Source organism: Schistocerca americana, chromosome 2 (genome assembly GCF_021461395.2).
Source record: "Schistocerca americana isolate TAMUIC-IGC-003095 chromosome 2, iqSchAmer2.1, whole genome shotgun sequence".
Taxonomy (NCBI): Eukaryota; Metazoa; Arthropoda; class Insecta; order Orthoptera; family Acrididae; genus Schistocerca; species Schistocerca americana.
This window is the reverse complement of record NC_060120.1, coordinates 416,949,705-416,965,240: the sequence shown is the minus strand read 5'-3', so window position 1 is coordinate 416,965,240 and position 15,536 is coordinate 416,949,705. Positions and strand designations below refer to the sequence as shown.

The following is a 15,536-nucleotide window of genomic DNA, read 5'->3' as shown; positions in this document are numbered from 1 at the left end:
TGAAGGACAATAATGTCAACTGCATTGATGTACATAGTAAGGATGCTCATTGGGTCACTAATACGAGGGCTATCCGCAAAGTACATTGCGTTTTGGAATTAAAAATAAATAAAGTATTGGAATTTTTTTTTATTATATACAGATGAAAGCCACACTTAAATACTACTTTTCTACATAGTTGCCATTTAAATTAAGGCACTTATCATAGTGATGGACGAGCTTAGAAATTCCTTTGTCGTAAAATTCGGCCGCCTGCGCCTTCAACCACGTGGTTTCCTCTTCTTGAAGCTGTGCGTCGTCATCAAAACGCTACATAGCCAACCACTTCATTGCTGAAAATAAGTGGAAGTCGCTCGGTGCCAGGTCGGGACTGTACGGCAGATGAGGAAACAACTCCCACTTAAAAGATTCGAGAACTTCACGAGTGGCATTTGCCGTGTGGGCCCGGGCGTTGTCGTGAATCAGCAAGATCTTTGAGCCCAACTTTCCCCTGCGCTTGTTTTGTATTGCTCTTCTGAGGTTGTGCAGAGTTTGGCAATACCTTTGAGAGTTTACTGTAGTGCCTCTTTCCAGGAAATCCACAAAAATCACACCTTTTCTGTCCCAAAAGACAGTCATTACGTGGTTGAAGGCGCAGGCGGCCGAATTTTACAACGAAGGAATTTCCAAGCTCGTCCATCGCTACGATAAGTGCCTTAATTTAAATGGCAACTATGTAGAAAAGTAGTATTTAAGTGTGGCTTTCATCTGTATATAATAAAAAAATTTCCAATACTTTATTTATTTTTAATTCCAAAACGTAATGTACTTTGTGGATAGCCCTCGTATGTTAGACTCAATACAAGTCAGTCACTATATCATAAGAGAAGATTAAAGTCTGTATTTATATTCAAGTTGTTGGATTACTCCTTATGAGTAACTAAGGAGGATCTGCTGGGAGTCTGTCGACTTTTACTGAATGCAGAAGTGTTCAACAACAGCCGCCATATGGACTCACACAGAAACAGAGAGAGAGAGAGAGAGAGAGCTGGAGTGTGTGTGGGGGGGGGGGGGGGGGTAGATAAATCTACTAGATGGTGCCTCTTCGTTTTATTGTCTATCTGGATGCTTCAGAATTTCATACCTGTACATTGTTTTTATTTGTTTGGAATTTCATTCCACAAACATCTGTATCATTAAGGATTAAACTGTTCCATTTTCAGTTTCTGTACATCCCTCTTTCAATAAATCATGGAATAACAGCTGTTACCATATCTTTAAGTAATAGAGATGACGCCTGCTACTGTATTTATAGGTCATATTTTATAATATGACTTATAAATAAATGTTAACATTTACAATATAGTTGGCTTAATAACCACCAGCAGTTATGCACATATCCTGCTTCTCTGAAGTCCAATACATGAATTACAATTAACAGTTTTTCAACTGTTCTTCTTTTTTCTCGTTACAATAATCAACGATATAAAACACTGTAAGATACATAAATACTCCTTGTTCTTCCAATACGACTTACGTGGCACGAGCGGTAAACACTTGTCGATGCCGTTCGACCATCGCGTTTACCTTATGCTTGTGACTCCTTTCCAGCCTGCACCCACAACCATGTGTCGATTTTTCACACAGACTGCACCTATGTCTCTACATTGCACCAGCTGGATGCACAATGCTGCATTTCAGCAGGTAGATAAGGTTGTGGAAGATTTGAGTAATAGAGTGAGAGAGGCAGCAGGCAGGGAGAGGGGTCGGAGTTGGGTGACTAGTGCCTGGGTGGGAGGCAGCCAGTTTGGCAGCTGGGGGTGTGAGAAGGAGGGGTGGCAGTGCATGGGCTAGGCATGTGATACATGGTTGTCAAAGCTGAAGGTGAGCAGCACAAGCTGAAGGTTACATAGGGACATGAATTTGGGAGGGGGTGATTTGCCTGATGACCATTGGCTTTTAGTCCTGGATGGAAGAATTTCCAAAATGGCTAAGTTTGTAAACTGCCATGATTAAAGTATACACTGCATGCCAAAATGGCACTATCCAAACTGGCACTGAGGCAACTATGGTGCACCATGGGCCTTAGATGACAGGAGTGAATAACAGCTGTGGAGATGTGTATGGGCAGATAGACATGCGACTGTTGAGCAGCTGTCCACCCAGACAAACCAAGGAGCCACCAACAGTGTCTCCTCCACAACTGTTCAGGGACTGTTGCTATGTATGAGCATCTGCAGCAAGCACCTGGTTCGTGCACCCATGCTGACTGTTGTTCATCAGCGACAAAGGCTGGAATTTACATGCCAATGCTGCAACTGAGTGGTGGTGATGACCTTTTTAAATAAATCACATTTTATTCTCCATTTGTCAGATGTCTGTTGGTGACATGGCATAAAACATCTGGAAGTAAACCGCCTGCAAGAATAGTCCAAAGAGTCAAGGCCTCAGGGTAATCCCTGGGTGATCTCATCATTCTGGAAGGTGCGATGTATCAACACAAGCATACTTGTATCCATGGGGACCATGTTCACCCCTACACACAGTTTCGTTTTTGCTCAGCATGATGGCACCTATCAGTAGAACAGTGCAACATGTCACACGGCTCACAGTGTATGTTGCGTGGTTCAAAGAGTACAGATGAGTTATCATACTCCCCTGGCCATCGAACTCCCCACATTTAAGCCCAATTGAGAATCTGTGGGATCACCTGAGTTGGACAGTTCATGCCATTAATCCTCAACTGATAAACCTAGCACAGCTGGTCACAACACTGGAGTCAGCACAGCTCCACATCCATGCCAGTACCTTCCAGAACCTCGCTGCCTTTATTCCTGCTTGTCTCACAGCTGTTCGCACAGCAAAAGGTAATTATTCAGGCCTTTGGCAAGTGATCACATTAATGTGATGGACAATGTATCCTCCTTCAGCATGAATGTTGCTGATAATCTTACAACATTTATCAAATTTTATTGGCCTAGTGCTGTATGTTTAACTCCCAAGTGCATTTGCCATGGGTAATGTACTAAATTCAACTAGTTTATCTGCACAATGCAGCTGTCTGACACATTTATCAACAATATAAATTCTGTTTGTGTTATGTGATTTAATACATTTGTAATACAGTTAGTAATATTCTCATAGTGTCTCTGTTTGTTTTTCTCTGTTTCATTAAGACGTATGTTACAATGCAATAGAGCCCCAATAATCCAAACCCTGCATATCTGAAATTTTGGAGAATACGAAAAAAGACTGAGAAGAAGGAAAAATTAAAAAAAAAGCTTGTTTTTAGTGTAAGGAAAGGATTTTATTATGATACAGCACTGAACAACTCAATTATTGAAACACAATTTATTGAAAAGAAATGTTCATTCCAGTGGTAACTATAGTACTTTATCACAAGTTTATGAAGTAGTACTGTAATTTTCACTTATAGTAACTTGCAAAATCTGTAATCTTCTTTTGTCATAAAGAAGTGAGTCTGCATGATGATGCAATGTTGAGCCAGTGCCGCATAAACATCACATTTGTTGGTGCGGCAATAATGTGCTGTTCTACTTAGTGTAATGTCAATTCAAGAGCATCTGCAGCATCAGAATGTTGCACAATATGTTTAGGGGTGTCTTCTTCTTCACTGTCTTCATCTTCAAAGTTATCATCAGTAGATTCTGGACTGCAGAGACAGTGGCTTCATCACTAATTTCTTGATGATTGTTATCATTGACTCATATTCATTCTTGAAGGCAGTTTTCCACTGTGTTCTTGAACACTGGGATTTCTTGAACAAGTTGAAGGATATTACTATTGTCTGGGCCTGGAATGGATGGGATTTCTTCAAACATGAGACTTGGCCACAATTTCTTCCACAATGTTTGTTGTAAATGTTTGTTCATTTTGTCACAAGCCTCAGCTAGCCAGTAGATAGATGTCCTGAGGTGGAACAGTTACGTCCTTCATTTAGAAACTGTAGGAGCTTCTTTATTGTTATTGAACTTAAAGGTTTTGTAACACGCCTTGATCCATTGGTTGCAAAATAGAGGTTACATTTGTCGGCAAAAATAAAAAGAGCTTTGATATACTCATTGAGTAGCTGCATTTCCGAAGGATGAGCTGGAGCATTGTCAGTAATCGTCAATTAAAAGTAGAGCTCGAGATGGCAGTCCATTTTCTGTATTGAATCTTCTAACACAGGGGACAAATTGTATCTAAAACCATTCACTAAACAAAACACCAGTCATCCAAGCTTTACTTTGATTTTTTTTTGTAATAAACAGGAAGAGCTTTGATAATTATGGCTTTGAGGGCTCATGGTTTCGCAGGCTTTCCAGTTACCATGAGAGGTAATTTGTTAGTTACCACAACATTGCTACAGGCTAAAACAGGAAGGCATTGTTTATTCATTTTAAAACATGATGCACACAACTCTTCTTTTGAAACGAGATGTTTTGTAAGGAGTGCTTTGAAATTCAGGTGTTTTGTCAGCATTATAAACTAGGTACTGAAGCAAGTGATTTTTCTGATGGTATCAAGTCTACAAACTCATCTAAGAATGCATCTGTGGCAGCAACAGTGGCTGATAATTTTTCTCCACTTATTTTTAATTGTCGTATGACATTGCTGGCAGTTTTGTTGGATCATCATTCATAAGTTTCTTCTGTTGCAATCTCTTTTCTTGAATCAAGGTACTTCTAATAGGAACACCTTTTTGTTCTCTGAGTAACCCAAGAGAAATTCCAGTCATTAGTTTTATCATACAATGATACAGTGGAGTTGTGACCTTGTTGCAAAGTTTTTTCATGAGTTGTGTTGCAAAAGCTTTCAATTTCCCTCCGATTCCCCACCCTTCCCCAGTCACTGATGGTGGCTTTCCCAGCACCAAATATACCCCATGGGGGCTCCCCACCCTTTGGTGGATTCGTGCTTTGTGACGACAGAGCTCCAGCCTTTGCAGCTTTTTTTCCCTTCCGTGCTTGGTGACGACAGAGCTCCAGCCTTTGCAGCTTTTTTTCCCTTCTGTGCTTGGTGACGACAGAGCTCCAGCCTTTGCAGCTTTTTTTCCCTTCCATGCTGCATGTCTGTCCTCTTGATATTCCTCTTCATCCCCCTTGGGGAATCTGGAATGTTGCTGGAAATGTGTTTTGCATATTCCGTCACTGATATTAGAATAGTCTCTCCACTGTCTGTCATTCCTTCTTTCTTTTTTCGTTCCCCTTCTCCTATCCTTCCTCTGCTTCGGCATTTGAGGTTCCTATTTTCCTTCTTCCTCCATATATGTTCCTGAAGACCAGCCCACGCATCTGACTCATAACAGATTACTGGGTAACGTATAATTCCCAGCCCCAGGTTGACAGATAGGGTTCTCACATACCCCTTATAAGGGCCAGGCCCAGGGAGGGGTGATTGCCTGAACTGTTACCTTCCTAAATTGCCAATTAATCCCTCAGTCAGGTGTTCGGGAGGTGTGACCTGAGGTGTGTAAAATCACCTAAGGCAGGTGCGCCGCCTTCTGAGGGGGGTCCCCCAATTGGAAGGAGCATGCCATTGGAAATGCTGGCTATCATGGGGGATTTTCTCACAATGAGCCAATCATCTTTTTCACTGTCAGCCTCTACCAAATGTAAACAGAATGAGGCTAATGATTCAAAGACCCTACCAGCTGCACCACGGTTCCTCTTGATTTCATGTACTGATACAGTCAGTCCTTCACTGTGATAAATCTGTTTATTATTCAGAAATGTGTTGATGCAATTGCTGGCCTTGTGAAATCCTGCTCTTGTTTATGAAATGGCACTTTGCTTTTGGAGGCTTCTTCTGATTCTCAAGCACAACAACTGCTTGCAGCTTCTCTCCTCCACAGCTATCCTGTTCTTGTCAAGGCCCATTGAAAGCTGAATTCTTCCCGTGGTGTTACTTACACTAGGCTGCTCGATGGTCTGACTGATGCAGAAATCCAAATGTACCTTCCGATCAGGGTGTCAGTGCAGTCCATCGGGTGATTAGAAGAGTAGATACATCCTTACTGCCCACATGTGCCCTTTTTCTCAACTCTGATAGAGTAGTGCTCCTGTCAAAGATCAAAGCAGGCTGTGAAGTTATCATAGTACGACCATACATTCCGAACTCAATGCACTGCTACCAGTGTCATCGTAACAACCACTCTCGAGAGTCGTGTCGACACCCGGCCAAATGGGTAATCACAATAATACAATGCCAGTATTGTTCTGATGACGATGCGCTGTAGTGACCACATCATATATATTTGCAATTGTGAATAATGACTACCATCAGCTGTAGAATGGAATGATGATAACGAAAATTTGTGCTGGACCGAGACTCGAACCTGGATTTCCTGCTTATCGTGAGCAGTCGCCTTACCATTTGGCTATCCATACACAACTCGCGGCCAGACCCAAACTTCCATATGTCGTCAACTGTGCATCTGAACTGTATGTGAATACACATAATGGATGTGCGAGTACAGATCATAGATGTACAGTTGGTGACATATAGGTGTTTGGGTCTGGCCATGAGTCGTGCACAGATAGCGGGAAATCCAGGTTCGAGTCCCGGTCTAGCACAAATTTTCATTGTTGTCATTCCATTCTACAGTTGATGGTTGTCATTATTCACAATTGTGTTATCATATTTACCTGCCAATACGGGGCATGGAACTTTCAAGCACAATGTCTGATCTGTGCGGGAATACACATAATGGATGTGCAAATACAGATCATAGATTTATGGTTGACGACATATGGACATTTGGGTCTGGCCATGAGTTGTGCATGGATAGCCAAATGATTAGGGGACTGCTCGCAATAAGCAGGAAATCTAGGTTCGAGTCCCAGTCTGGCACAAATTTTCATTGTTGTCATTACATTCTATGGCTAATGGTAGTCATTATTCGCAATTGGGAATTCTTATGAAATGTGTAACTTGTTGTAGGGATGCTCACGACGGTGATTACCCATCTCCTCCCCACAGTATTAACTGCAATGGCAACCATACCGCCTCCTCCAAAGATTGTCCTGTGTATCTCGATTAGCAGGCTATCCCGGAAATATGGGTGAAGGAAAAAGTACCTTACCCGGTCGCTCGCACGTTGTTGAGTAGTCGGAAACCCTGCATTCTACCATTTGGCACCTACAGTACTGTTCTTGCTACATCTTGCTCCACAAAGGACAGGGCCATGCAGATATACAACCTCAAATTTAGCACTATGGTTGTGAAATTGCGCAGCATCATGGTAGTGTCCCCGTCTTTTCCTCCAGCTGTGCAACAAGCCACAGAACTTCTGCCTCATGAGATGAAGTCACCTGCTACACAACAGGCAGGCCGGAAAGGACAGCAGTAAAGCTCCCTCAAAGACTTCCTATATCCCTCCTGCCAACAAACATCTGAGTCCTCCTCTGCCAACCAGAAAGGCTCCAGGAAGTCCAACAAAGGGAAATGGTTTTCTCCTTCAGTGATTTGGAGATCCTCTTTGACGGTGTCACCACATAATACCCTCACCCAGCTGACCTCCATGTCGCTGGTGCACACTACCAACCATTTTTCTGTCCTGGACTCCGCAGATTGATAGAAAGAGAATGCCGATGCCGATGCCTCTGACCTCATGGAGCAGGAAACTCCAGCCTCTGCGCCCTGTAGCAGTGAGTCTTCGAAGGCTGGCACTCGGCAGATGCCAAGGTGACACACCTTCATTTTTTCCTTGTCATGACTCTCCTTCAGTGGTACGGTTGCTGCCTTCGATCTGAGAAAGAGGACTTACTTGAACTCTGCCTCCAGGAAACAAAATTGCGTCCTCATGGCCACTTTTAGCTCTCACATTTCTACCCAGTCCGCTTTGACCTTCCCGCTGAGGATGGCATTTCATCTCATGGGGGAGTCGTGCTACTCATCCAGGATGATGTTCATAGTCTACCCATCTCCCTGACTACCTGGCTCCAAGCATTTTTCTTCCTCATTTGACATTTTTTCCTTTTTACCATTTTCATCCCTCCACCATTCAATGTATCAGGGCAGACTTCCTCCAGCTTATTGGACAGCTACCTCATCCCTTTCTGTGTCTCGGTGACTGTAATGCGCGCCACCCTCTTTGGGGTTCTCCCAGAATGTGCCCTCTTGGCTGACCTTCTCAATCAACTTATTATTATCTGCCTTAACATAGGGGCACCCACATTCCTGTCAGAATCCACACTCACCTATTCCAGTTTGGACCTATCCTTCTGCACTGCCCAGCTTGCCCATCACCTTGAGTGGTCCATTCTCTCTGACACATACTAGAGTGACCATTTCTCGTGTGCAACCCGTTTGCTGACTCCTACCCCACCTCTGTGCACACCCAAATGGCAGCATTCTAAGGGCAACTGGAGGCTTTACTCCTCCCTGGTGACCTTTGATGAACAACATTTCTCCAGTTGTGATGACCAGGTAGAATATCTTATGAACGTTATCCATACCACCGCAGAATGTTCCACTCCTCGCTCTTCCTCTTTATTGTACCATGCCCTGGTTCCTTGGTGGGCTGAGGCATGTCACACCACAGTTTGCATGCAGAGACGTGCTGGAATTCATTTACTAGTTCTTATAACGGTTCCACTCCCTCTTGCATCATGTGGGTCAACCTCAGATGGCTCTCTGGGACCAAGGTCCATTCCCCAGTTTGTGGCCTGACAGTAGCAGTCGATGTCATAGTGGACCCTTTTGCTATCTTCAACACCTTGGGCCGCCATTTTGTTGAGATTTCGTGCTCCTTCCACTATCACCCTGCTTTCCTCCATCAGAAAAGAGTGGAGGAGGCTCATGTGATGCCCTTCTCTTCTCAGAAACGTGAGTGCTACAGTGCTGCCTTTACTATGAGGGAGTTAGATCATCCCGATCCCGATCCTCCGCCCCAGGGCCAGATGATGTTTACATTTAGATGTTTGAGCACCTTTCCCTTGCGGGCGAGGACTTTCTCCTTCATACGTACAACCACATCTGGGCAGAGGGCATGTTTCCCAGACACTGGCGTGAAGCCACTGTCATACCTATACCTAACCCCCGGTTAGGATAAACACCTTCCTTCTAGCTACCACCCCAATTCTGTCACCAGCTGTGTTTGCAATGTGATGGAACATATGATCCATGCCCAGCTGACATGGTGGCTCGAATCTCACAATTTATTAACCACTGCACAGTGTGGATTTTGAGTGTACCATTCTGCAGTTGACCATCTCATCACTTTGTCCACCCATGTCACGAGTGAGAAAGCTTACGACACCTACTGGAGGACTGGTATCCTCCGTACTCTGTAGATGTGAGGCTTCCGAGGCCGCATGCCTCATTTCCTTCATGAGTTTTTAAAGGTCCAAGTTTTTGAGATACATGTGGGTTCTGCCTTGTCAGGTGCCTTTATCCAGGAAAACGTTGTGCCTCAAAATTCCACCCAGAGCGTCGTCCTCTTTGCTATTGCCATTAACACTATAATGGCCTGTATCCAGCTGAGCATCTCCGGCTCCCTTTTTGTTGATGGTTTTGCCATCTATTGCAGTTCTCTGTGGACTTGTCTCGTTGAGCGGCGTCTTCAGCAATGTCTTGATCATCCTTACTCATGGAGCATCAACAGTGGCTTTTGTTTTTCCACTGACAAAACTGTTTGTATGAATTTCTTGCAGCGCAGTTGGTTTCTTCCTGTGTCTGTACATCTTGGGTCTGTTGCCCTTCCGTACATTGAAACTACAAATTTCCTGGTGCTTATGCTCGTTAGGAAATTTTTTTGGTCATCCCACGTGTCTTACCTGGCAGCCCGCTGTATGCAGTCCCTCAGTATCCTGTGTGTCCTAAATGGTACTTTCTGGGGAGCAGGTCGAACCACCCTCCTCCATTTGTACTGGTTCCTTGTCCGTTTGAAACTAGACTATGGGTGTTTCATTTACTCATATGCAATTCCGTCTCTCTTACGCTGTCTCAATACTATCCACCATCGTAGCATCTGTTTGGCCACTGGCACCTTTTACACCCGCACGCTTGAGAGTCTGTAGGCAGAAGCTGCCGAACTATTACTGTCCTACCGTCATGACTTTCTCCTCAGCAGATATGCTTTTTGTCTGGCAAGCATGGCCACCCATTCTGTGCCTCCTCCTTCGATGGCTCCTTTGATTGCCAGTAGAGGGTGCGTCTCTCTTCTCTGTTACTTTCTGGAGTTTGCTTTTGGCTCTTGCTCTGGCGGCTTAACTTCATGCTACCTGCCACTTTCCTGATGGGTGTGAACTCTTCACCACCTTGGCTTCATGCAGCAGCCCGTGTTCACCTTGACCTTCATTCGCTACCTAAGGAAACTACTCTTGCCTCGCTCTATTGCCTTCAGTTTCATGACGTTCGCATGGAACTTCGTGATAGTATCTTTGTGTACACTGATGGCTCTCGGACTGAGCATGATGTCAAGTATGCCTTCATCAGTGGTACCAAAGTTTTCCAGTATCAGCTTCCACAACACTGCTCAGTATTTACAGCAGAATTTTTCACCCTGTATTAGGCCACGCAGTACATCCGGCAACAAAGCATTTCAATTGTGTCATCTGCTCCGATGGCAAAGGACATTTAATCTTTAGTTCAGTACTTGTTTCTGTATGGCATACTTTATAGACCTTACTCGACGTTCCTATTTTTAACTGTCTTCTCTTCCATCGATTGTAATTGATGTGTAGTCATTTTTAAATTCTCTCTTTGTTTTCCTGCTCTACAGTCCTGACATGGGTGTGTATGACTGTAGTTGTTTTTGCACATTAAAGCAAAACAAAACAAACTGACACCAAGTTCAACAACCAATTTTGTAGCACCTTCCCTATTGTCACCCACCTAAGCACTTCCAGTTTTCCTTTTAAAATATGGAAAATATTTTTCTGTTTGCTTGACATGTACTGTACAGTACAACACCTGTTTTATACGTACAATATTATCTTTATTTATGAACAAAAAGTGTGAACACAGTGCTGTATAAATCAACCCAATTTATTCTGTGTACTGTAAGAAAAATATCTGTTAACAGCAGCCAAGTAAGCTGTGCTTATTCTGTATACTGTAAAAAAAAAATCTGTTAACAGCAGCCAAGTAAGCTGTGCTTTAATAACTCCTCTGAACAAGATAATGACACTACCACATGTGATTGGCTATGTACACGATGTGATCAAAAGTATCCGGAAACCCCCAAAAACATACCTTTTTCATATTAGGTGCATTGTGCTACCACCTATTGCCAGGTACTCCATATCAGTGACCTCAGTAGTCGTTAGAAGTCATGAGAGGGCAGAATGGGGCACTCCGCGTAACTCACAGCTTTGGATGTGTTCAGGTGATTGGGTGTCACTTGTGTCATACGTCTGTACATGAGATTTCCACAAACATCCCTAGGTCCAATATTTCAGATGTGATAGTGAAATGGGAACGTTAAGAGACACGTACAGCACAAAAGCGTACAGGCCGACCTCGTCTGTTGACTGACAGAGACCGCCGACAGTTGAAGAGGGTTGTAATGTGTAATAGGCAGACATCTATCCAGACCATTACACAGGAATTCCAAACTGCATCAGGATCCACTGCAAGTTCTATGACAGACAGGAGGTGAGCTCATAAGCCACACATCATGCCAGTAAATGTCAAACAATGCCTCACTTGGTGTAAGGAGTGTAAACGTTGGACGATTGAACAGTGGAAAAACATTGTGTGGAGTGATGGATCATAGTACACAATGTGGTGATCCGATGGCAGGGTATGGGTATGGTGAATGCCCGATGAATGTCATCTGCAAGTGTGTGTAGTGACAACAGTAAAATTCGAAGCCTGTGGTGTTATGGTGTGGTCGTGTTTTTCATGGAGGGGCTTGCACCCTTTGTTGTTTTGTGTGGCACTGTCTCAGCAGAGGCATACATTGATTTTTAAGCACCTTCTAGCTTCCCATTGTTGAAGAGCAATTCGAGGATGGTGATTACATCTTCCTGTTCATAATGCACGGCCTGTGTTAGAGTGGTTACACGACAATAACGTCCCTGTAATGGACTGGCATGCACAGAGTCCTGACCTTAATCCTATAGAACGCCTTTGCGATGTTTTGGAATGCCGATTTCCTGCCAGGCCTCACCGACCGACATCGATACCTCTCCTCAGTGCAGCGCTCTGTGAAAAATGGGCTGCCATTCCCCAAGAGATCTTCCAGCACCTGACTGAACGTATGCCTGCTAGAATGGAAGCTGTCATCAAGGCTAAGGGTGGGCCAACACCATATTGAATTCCAGCATTACCGATTGAGGGCACCACGAACTTTTAAGTCATTTTCAGTCATGTGTCCGGATACTTTTGGTGACAAAGTGTAGTTGTACTGTTGTGGAGGATTTTGCATGGTATTCGCAGCATTACCACTTCCTCATGTCACTACATTGCCACTTTTTCACATTGCTACACTACGTTGGTTTGTGGCTGGTAGTCCTATCTAGTAACTTTATTTGTGTTGAACATATGTTTTTTCCCAGATAATCCAACCATTTCCAAATCCAGACTGTACCCCAATTTAGTTCCGAATACTGGGATTATTTATTACTGGATACAACAAAACTCTAAGGGAAATAATATTACCATTTATTTCAGCTTTCTGGCTTGGCTTTTGAAAAGAATGATTCCGAAAGTAAGAATGTGTCAGAAAAGTCCAGCGATAAGCTAGAACTCCAACAGCAAGAAGAAATTAATTATGATGGATTGGAAATATTTCATTATGCTTTTTGTTATGTTGGTGTTCTCACAGGTATGTTTTAAGTCATGCACAATATTTATATAACTGCAAGTCGCAATTTTAGCAACAGTACTTTGTTTTTAATTTTGCTGTCATTTCAGTGATACTTTAGTTCTGAAAAAAATATGGCTTCTATGCTTCTTGCTACTTCAATCATTAAGCTTTGTATTAATAATGACACTCATGTTTTAATGCTAATTTGTAAGCAGCTGAGTTTGTTTCATGGTGCACAAAATAATGTTATGAGTCTATCCTGTTTTAAAAACTTGAAAAACTTTTACTGATGAGAATGTTATAGGTTATATAAAGACAGCCTTCAATTCTAGATTTTGGAGTAAAAATTAGATGACCTGTAACTTGACAAGCTTCAGATCCATTTTTAATCAGGTTCTAGATTTTCCCAATGCAAAAATTAACAAATTGTTTTCCAGTATTGTATTGAAATGTTATAGTATTTTTAATGGTACCATATATCAATACACTGCCAGTTATGTCACCTTAAAGTACCATTTACATGAGTGAGTCACTTTATGTCATTTGTAACACTGCACCCTCTACTCCTTCCTTCCTCCGTTTCCTGTTTCTGTGCGGGTCCTGAAAATTCAAAATTCTCATTCTGTAATAGATCAGTACAGTAAATTTTTTTGATGGAGGTGTAAGACAGTGACATATTGAATCTTTTTTCAGACCAAGGCTTCTTCCTGGACAAGACACAATATAGCTCTGAAAATGAAATCTAGAAATTCAACTGTGAATCTTGGTTTGGCAAACTGTTTCAGCATCTCAATTAGGTTTTTGGGTGTGATTGTTTTACTACACCTTCATAATCTTGTGTATTTTAGATTCACAAAGGTTACAGTTCATCTGTGCTAGATGGCTCCTACCTAGATGGCTTTCTGAGATTTTTCATAACTGTGAAAGTACAACTTACTGAAAATTGGATAGTTGCACACACTTTTCTCACAGAACATACATACCTGCACCACTAACTACTCCAGTCCAGTCACAACCATCATCTATCCCATCAAAGGCAGGCCTACCTGTGAAACCAGTCATGTGATCCACAAGCTAAGCTGCAACCACTGTGCTGCATTCTACGTGGGCCTGACAACCAACAAGCTGTCTGTACACGTGAATGGCATCCAACAAACTGCAGAAAAGAAACAGCTGGACCACCCTGTTGCTGAGCATGCTGCCCAACATGACATTCTTCATTTCAGTGACTGCTTCACAGCCTGTGCCATCTGGATCCTTCCCACACTAGATTTTCTTAATTGCACAGGTGGGAACTCTCCCTACAATATATTCTATGATTCCGTAACCCTTCTGGCCTCAATCATTGTTAGTCATTGTCCATTACCCAGCTATCTGTTTCCCTGTTCCCATTCCAGCACTACACAGCCCTCTATTCCACCAATGCACCCACAGTCTTTTTGCTTCACTCCTTCTGCCCCTGTCCACCCCCCTGCCCCCACCTTCCATCTAACTTCCTGACTGCACCTACTTGCCCTACCCTCTCCCCACCTCGTCCCTATGTGCTCCCACAAGCAGCACTCTACCATCCACCACCCCTACCCTGCCATCCTGCCCCAGCATCTTCCTTACCCTTACTACCCAGTTTGCTTCTCCCATCATGTGCTGTTGCTTGGAGTCTGGCCTTGGTAGCCAGAGACAGTGGTCTTGTGTGTGTGTGTGTGTGTGTGTGTGTGTGTGTGTGTGTGTGTGTGTGTGTGTGTGTTCTGATATTCTGATGAAGACCTGTTTGGCTGAAAGTTTTGTTTGACAGTCTTTTTGTTGCATCTGTATGTGACTCAGCAACTGTGCTATATGGTGAGTAGCAACTATCCTTTTCATAATATTGTCATTATTCCATTCTGAATTTTCCGTTGTTTGATTTTGTCTTTACGTATTCTATGGACTGGGGATCAATCTTCGACCATAAATATAATAGACTGGCCCTGACGTCATTTTCGTGGCTCCAACATCTCTGGGCTAAAGTCACGTGAATGTTGGCAGAACATGGTTGTTTCGTGTTGCGCTTATGGCTGTACTCAGCGTTTTGTCGGGGGAAATGGCATTACGTTTCACGTGTAAGTGTTCCTGTGACAGTGCAGATGCGTTTATTGAAATCTGCTGACGTGACTTTTATATGTTTTTTACACTTGAAATAGAGTATCACGTAAATTAAAGTGTTGAAAGTGATGCCTGTAAAGTCAGACTCATATTACATTTTGGAAAGTATCTGTGATAATTTGGTTACAGAAGTAAGTATAGCTGTTTCTCGTTCCTACTCATAGGTTCCCTAAGGATGAAAACCGAAGGCAGCTTTGGTGGATACAGCCCCTGAAACGGATAAACTTTAAGCCATCTGCACATACGCGTCTTTTTGTATATACAAGTGAAATTATAAGAAGGTAAGAGCACCTATAGTCGACACATGAAGAGAATTTTTTTCTACCTTCTAATACTATTAAATAAATGTAGGCTCCAAAATTATTTTCTGAAACTTCAAAGTCTCATCTTTCATCTAAAATATCATTTTTTTAAAACTGGTAGTTTAAACATTTGTAAAAATAGTAGGAACTGAACCTTTGAAGTGCACCTAAAATTGATACTCTAAAATGGACCTGCTCCTAATTTTGGCACCTATAGTTGAAATAATTCCCATATCCCATTTTCTTTTATAAGTGACTAGAGCTCAAAACGCAGCGAATCCAATGTTTAAAGTTTTGACACGAGCCCACTCTTACTGTTTAAAAGAATTTTAACGACATTTTACTTTAATTGATAG

At 42.7% G+C, this 15,536-nt stretch overlaps 1 protein-coding gene across 1 annotated transcript in view; it reads left to right on the top strand.

Moving 5' to 3' along the window:
• Positions 1-15,536, top strand: part of LOC124595589 (lysophospholipid acyltransferase 7) — a 122,703-nt gene that overhangs the window by 37,210 nt on the left and 69,957 nt on the right. The window contains exon 3 of the mRNA XM_047134383.1: positions 12,604-12,757. Within this exon, the coding sequence (XP_046990339.1) occupies positions 12,604-12,757 (154 nt within the window). The remainder of the gene's footprint in view (positions 1-12,603; positions 12,758-15,536) is intronic.